At 39.4% G+C, this 7406-nt stretch overlaps 1 protein-coding gene across 1 annotated transcript; it reads left to right on the forward strand.

The window, feature by feature from the left end:
• The first annotated feature begins 4957 nt into the window (after positions 1-4957).
• LOC118425364 (nyctalopin-like) lies at positions 4958-7406 on the forward strand. Its single transcript, XM_035834171.1, has one exon. It carries the CDS (start codon positions 4958-4960, stop codon positions 7259-7261), a length of 2304 nt encoding a protein of 767 aa, XP_035690064.1. The 3' UTR covers positions 7262-7406.

Consider the following 7406-nt stretch of genomic DNA (forward strand, 5'->3'; position numbering starts at 1 on the left):
TGTCCTGCAAGCACACCTGCAACGTGGCGAAACGTCTTGAGCAACGCCCTGAGCAGACATCGACCATGTGAAGATACTCTTACTAGATTAACAGGTGAGACTTAAATAACTCTTCTTTTTATTATTACTGTAGAAATCAAGCGCAATCACACCATGTGCCTCATATATAAAACCACACCCTTCCATGGGGTTTACCTGGCGTCACATTGCCAACGGCCTTATTTGTTGATCGGCAAATGTTGGCATAATATCAAAATCACCAAAAAATTATGATAGGTTGATAAAGACTAAACATCAAATTGATGAATCAAGTACTTGTTTCTTTGTCATAAGGTTCGATTCAAAGAACTCAATGATTTAACCCCCAGTAAGTGATTAGGATATGCATGCTGAAATGTGTTTTCCTGAAAAGGTGAGTCAACTGCACATGTTCATGTGGAAACTTCCAACCCCCACTGACAATAACCTTTGTGAAAGAAAGTAATGCTTGTTCTAAAACTTAAGGGATTATTAACTCCTCGTTAGGTTAAACTGTATTACAGATTCTTATGGAAGTAAAACACCAGTACAAATCATGCTTAAGTGTCAATATTCAAATATCTGCCTTCAGACAATTAAGGTAACCATGTAAACAACTTGTAATGTTTGCCACACCCTATGACTCTTCAGCTGCTGAATCACGTATTATACGAACACAGCCGCAACAAGAGGGCCCTGAAAATCCTAACCGAAGACATTCCTGATTTGACTGAAGGACAAGTTTGGACAAAAGGCAAAGGTATGTTTTCCGATTTCGGTGGACAACATTAGCAAAGAACTTATTCTGAGGTCGTCAGTTCTAACGTAACCTCGTTGGTTTTCTCAGGTCTCGACCCAAACAGGTGATTTGGGTATGTACATGCTTTAGTTCATGGAACCACTCAATCTTACAGCCACTGAAAATATCCTGATTTGAAAGAAAATGTGCTTAAATTAGGTAGGGAGCATTTGGTTGTCTGCACTCACTCACTCACTCACTCACTCACTCACTCACTCACTCACTCACTCACTCACTCATTCATTCACTCACCCACGGCCCATAACCACAGTGCTCATCTTCAAATATTGCATTTTTGAAAGGTATTACAGTTTGTAGAGTAAAACATGCCCTGGAGTAAACAACATGCGTATATAAGAATCAACGTTGAAAGCCGCTCGAGGTCCAATAATTTTTGCCGGTGCGTAGCACGGTGGCTATTGGAGCAGTTTCCTTCTCCAGCCGTAGATCGTGGGTTCGAACCCCACTTGCTAATTTTTTTTCTTTGTTAGACAAATCTCATGTAGTGTTTTTTTAATAGAAGAAAGACCCATTCAGTAATTCGATGTTTTTTCGTGTGATTTTGTTTAAAATCCAGGCTTTTTCCAAAATACGCACCGGTCAGCTTTTTTCAGAAGCTTTCTTGTTTACCTTCTTCCATTTGTCAACCTCTACCAAAGTAATAGATATCGTAAAGACGTATCCACGACTTCCCTTGTTATGTCACGTATAAAGATAGTTTCAGAGATAAAGAACGAATTTTCTTACTTTTTGTGTATTTTGTCGTCTTCAAAGTCATACTTTTACGTATTGCGCAATATCTAAATTATAACAAAATCGGAGAAAATGGCAATACAGTGACGCAGTGAACGAACCCCGCAGTGACGCAAGGTTGACGCAAGTGTGGTGAGTGTGCATCCTTGAATTAACGGACTAAACTGACATTAATGTCACGGCATGTTTAGCATGAAAACAGCCAAACAGAACAAGATAAAATTGTTTCAGAGACAGGTCAGCATCACCAGCATTTATTTTCCTCAAGCTCGTTGATCCCCCCCCCCCCTTATTTAGAATCCTACCGACACCAGCTAGTAAACAACTTGCTCAATGTGAATGAATATTAAATAGAAGGTTTCGCCCAATCAGCACGACTTAAGCCAGACTAATTGAGAGTTGTTTATCACACTCCACGTCGCCAGACCCACACCCAGGACGTGTCACACCGTAAGCACAATTGTAACGGGAGGAAATGTATTTCGCAACGTCCTGATAAGACATCGACTAAGTGAAGATATTCTCGCTGGCTGCATTTACAGGTGAGACTACAACAACTCAGAGGAAAACCTCTTTTTTTTTCTTTAGAAGCCAGGGGTATTTACATCATACGCATCGTACTACCTCACCTTTCCACGTACTACCACACCCTTTGGCAGAATTTGATCGCAGAGAGCTTGCCAAATTCCAAAATCGCCAGAAAATTTTCATCAGGTCGATATAAACTTAACATTACAAATATGATATAACAAATTGATAAAGTAACTGTTTTAGGGTTTAATTTATGTCTCTCTCAGAAGGTTCAAATCAATGATTAAGCTTCCCCTCCTCAAGAAATGGAGTCACCCGAAGTAAATGATTGATTGAGTGTATGCAAATAGCTCATTTCTTGGAAGGTGTATCCACTTTACATTGGGAGGTAGACATATTCAAAAGGTGTCCTGGAGTAAAACTTATGCTTAAGTATCAATATTTAAAGATCTGGATTCAGACAATTAAGTTAGCCATATCGTATATTCTGAAATTGTTTGCCACACCCTGTTCCTGCTCAGCCGCTGAAGCACAGCAACAACAGGAGGACTATCGAGACATCCTCGCCCAGACAGTAACAACCAAAGACGTTTCTAACTAGACTGAAGGACACTTTTGGACAACTCTCAAAGGTAAGACTCTTCTCTAGACAGTAAAGTTTCATTCTGAGATGAAAGCAAACTGGACGAAACAGTGAGAGTAGAAATTCATTTTAAATAAGATCATAGATCATTACCTTTTAATTGCCAGAATGACTAAGGTTATGTTTTGGCGTGTTTGTGTGTGTGTCTGTGTGTCAACAGTATAACTCGAGAAGCATGAGAAGGATCCTAATGATATTTAGTAGGTAGGTAGGGGTCAGGAAAATGAAGGTCAAGATCGAAAATGGCCCCCTACCGGCTTGCTAAGGTACCGCAGCGGAAACTCAATTTTTTATATCTCGTATTCTGGACAAGCTGTGGTCGTGGTTTCCTTTCAAACTTTGGACGAGAATAACTCTACAATGTGTTGACGGATCATCATGATTTTAGGTACGTAGATAGAATGAGTGATGACTTACATAATGAAATACCAATTATGTAAATCAACAGCTAATTTGCATAATTAATGAGGAAAGTTTATAACTCCACTGCATTCCATGACAGGACTTTCAAACTTGTCACATATGTAGCTGAGGAGAGAAATGTCGATATTTGCATAATCAATGAGAAAATATGAACATGTCGATGGATCGTCATGTTTTTGTATGTTGGTAGCGTAAGGGAAGACCTATATAGTGAGATACCAATTATGCAAATCAACAGATAATTTGCATAATTAATGACATTTTATAAATCCACGACATTCCATGATAGGCCTTTAAATTTGTCACATATGTAGCTGAGAAAGAGAGAAATATTGATACAAATTAACCATGCAAATGAAGACCTTATTTGCATAATTAATGAAAAAATATGAACGTGTTGACGAATCGTCATGATTTTTGGTATGTAGATAGCCGAAGTGAAGACCTATATAATGCGATACTTATCATGCAAATTAAGTTAATTATATAATTGATTAGGAAAGTTCATTAATCCACTGCATTCCATGATAGAACTTTCAACGTTGCCACATATGTAACTGAGAAAGAGGGCCGAGACTAAGAGATGTATTTAAAACTTTGAAAGAGAATAAGTCAAGAATGGATCAAAGGATCACCACGATATTTGGTATGCTGATAGCTGAAGTAATGCTTGATACAATATGATATTAATCAATTTTGAATTGGGATCTAATTTGCATAATTAATGCCGAAATTTTATGAACCAACTCCAAGCATATAATTATATTATTTATAAGATAAAATGTCATGAGTGACGCATTTGTTTACAGACATCATTCTACATAACAAACCTGGTTTATTTGGTAAAGGTATGTGTTCGTGGAACTCTAGTTCAATATAGTATGAGATAGCATGCTATTTCCAATAAGATATTACATCAACAAACTGTAAGGCCCCTAGATGCTTGATAACTAACATATCATGATCAAAAGAAATGGAAACATGTAAAACCTATTGTTTTATGCATTAATTTATGTGCTAACATGAACCAATTATTGTCACACTAGGAACTGTCTGTTACCATGTTTGGAGTGATGACTGATCTCCATAGTGACAGAGAATTCTGAGATTATTGGACTGATTTTGATAGGCTATAACAAACCATTTCCTGATTTTATGGAAATTTTCAATGAGAACTGAAGCTCGCCATATTAGAGAGGTCGACATGATATTAGAGGAGAAGAACCTAACATTCTAGTATCTGTATCTGTATCTATATAGCCGGTATAACCGCCATTCAGCGTAACACACCAGCTAGTATGACTTAGTATGACTCTGTTCTTACCCTAAAACAGTGCCTACTAAGGTTTAAATTCAGACTGCCCCTTCAAACTGTCCTGAAACTCAAGTTCAGCATCACTCCTTTGAATTGAATTCTCCTGTGCCCGAAACATATAAAGACATACAGAGTTTGTTGTGGATGTAGTTGAAGGCAACACTGCGTATTCATTAGACTTATTCATCATCTAACTGTATGTTTGAGTTCTAACTCACATGTAATATAGCTCATGAACTGTATTTTACATAATCGTCTGCAGACGTATCTTTTAAGGGTGTATTGTTTTTGTTAGCAGGAAAAATGGGGAGAAAGCTGCATTACGTTCTTCTTTTCCTTCTCATCATTCTGTGATATAGCTAATTAACTGTACTTTACATATTAACTGTCTGAAGTCGTATCTTTTAAGGGTGAATTGATTAAATTTCATTTCAAGTCCTGTTACATACATGTATTGTTTTGTTGGCAGGAAGACATGGGGAGAAAGCTGCGTTACGTGTTGGTTTTCCTTCTCATCATCCTGAAGGAGCCCAACATGCCAGAAGCGGGCTGTAAGAGTAAGTGTGAATCAGCCTCAGTCTGCGGTTGCGACAAAATGGGCCTAACTAGCATCCCCCAGGACTTGCCAACAAACATCTCCTGCTTGGAGTTATTTTATAATAAGATTAAAACTCTCAATGGTTCAGAGCTCACAAGGTATAGAGACCTGACAAAATTGCACCTAAACTACAATCAAATAACTACCATTCAGTTTAGTGCAGTTTCAAAGGTATCAGAGCTTACAGTACTAAGCATAGGTGGCAACCGACTAACTAACATCCAACCTGGGGTATTTTCAAATGTACCAAAGCTGACATTTTTGTACCTGTCAGCCAACCTGATAACTAACATTCAGCCTGGTGCATTTTCAAATATACCAAATCTCCTTGAGTTAATCTTATGCCACAACCTAATAGATAACATTCAGCCTGGTGCATTTTCAAATTTACCAAATTTCGAACGGTTACAACTCTGCTCCAACAAAATAAATAACATTCAGCCCGGTTTATTTTCAGATTTACCAAAACTTAAAGTACTGAATTTGGCATCCAACCGAATAACTAACATCCAGCTCAGCGTATTTTCAAATCTACCAAAGCTATGGGAATTGTCTCTTAACTCCAATCAAATAGCTAACATTCAACCAGCTACAGTTTCAAATCCACCCCAGCTTGTCATCTTGCGCCTGGACGAAAACAACATCAATGATATTCAGGATAACACATTCTTGAATCTACCCAAGCTAAAATATTTGTACCTAAGATCCAACAACATAACTAGTATCCAGCCAAGACAGTTCGCAAATCTCACAGAGTTGAACTTGCAGTCAAACCAGATAGCTGTCCTTCCTCTGTCGGCACATAGAATTCTATCATCCATTTCTCTCTTACACATTGGCAACAACCCCTGGCAGTGTGACTGCAAAATGGCTCCCTTCAGGCTACAAATGAACGGGCATCCGATGCGTTCGTTTGAAGACCAAATAGTATGCCACACGCCTGCCATGTTCGCTGGACAAAAGCTTAAAGATATTGACCCTACGGCACTGATCTGTAAAGTGGCACCAACTCCTACAATGGCACCACCAACCAAACTAAGTTTCGTATCAAGTAAAATATCAATTGTGCCTGTTGATGGCCGATTCGAAATCGGTAACAGCTCCAACAATGGCAAAATTCACCACACTTCTAACTATAAATGGTGCTTCAAACGAAATCCTGGCTCAAAGGCACGCCCTGTATACGCAGGCAGTACATTCATCCCACTGCCTGTAGATCAAAGGGAACAGGAAAGCAACAGTTCCCATGAATCTGCTCCCAGTTTCCCCCTACCTGTTCTCATTGCCTCTGTCTCTGGTTTGGTAGCTGGCATTGTCCTGATTGGTGGTATCATCCTCACCATGTGGTACAAGAGGAGGGCCAAGAATCCTCCTTCAGGCCAAAATCCCACGACCGTTTTGGATGATAGAGTTACTCAAATTAAGATTCCTCTAGCTGCCTTGCAGCCAAATCGCCTTGACAGAGATGCAGAAACACTAAGGAACCGTCACCAAACATCAGAGGGTGCAGGTTCTACCAAAGGTCTTAACGATGTTGATTTAACTAGTAGTGTTACAAACACAAACACAAACACCACCACGTGCACAGCTACTGTAGTGACCATTCATTATCGTGATCACCAGTATGAAGATATAGACACTAGTACTCAGCATACTCAGACAGATCAGAAGACGACTGAATCTAACATAAACATTCCAGCCACTGTAGTGACCAGTGGTCGAGGACAGACAGGACAGGGTCAGTCTCAGGCCGTCACTGCAAATTCTATGTATTTTGGTGTTGAAACTTTGCCAAAGGGTCCCATCACATCAACACAAATGTCTAGCAGTGAAGATCAAACGAGGCAGGGCATTGATCATCCCATTTATGAATCCAACACAGCACCTAAAGTTACCAGATGTAGTGATCAGACAGTGCAGGGTAAGTCACAGGCTACCACTGATGAATCTTTGGATGGTACAAATCTGATATACAACACAGAATCAGCTGCCTTGGAGTCTAATTCTCTGTATGAATCTAGAAATGATCAGACAGGGCAGGGCCAGCCTCAGGTTACCAGTGATGCATCGTCAGATGGCCGAAATGTAGTATATAACACCGGGCCGGAAGCCTCAGAGCCTAATCCTGTGTATACAGGATCGAACAAGGCAGGGAAAAACTCAGTATATCATATCTGGTAGAATTAGATGCCTAAGAGTCTAATTCTGACTCTATAAATGAAGAAATGATAAGACAGGACTGGATCCTCAAGCTACCAGTCATGCATCGTCGGATAACCGAAATGTAATATACAACACAGAGCCAGTAGCCTCAGAGCCTAATCCT

Source organism: Branchiostoma floridae, chromosome 11 (genome assembly GCF_000003815.2).
Source record: "Branchiostoma floridae strain S238N-H82 chromosome 11, Bfl_VNyyK, whole genome shotgun sequence".
Lineage (NCBI taxonomy): Eukaryota > Metazoa > Chordata > Leptocardii > Amphioxiformes > Branchiostomatidae > Branchiostoma > Branchiostoma floridae.

Bases quoted from the DNA above. Each gene is read 5' to 3' on its own strand.
- LOC118425364 (XM_035834171.1), top strand. From the start codon at position 4,958: ATGGGGAGAAAGCTGCGTTACGTGTTGGTTTTCCTTCTCATCATCCTG.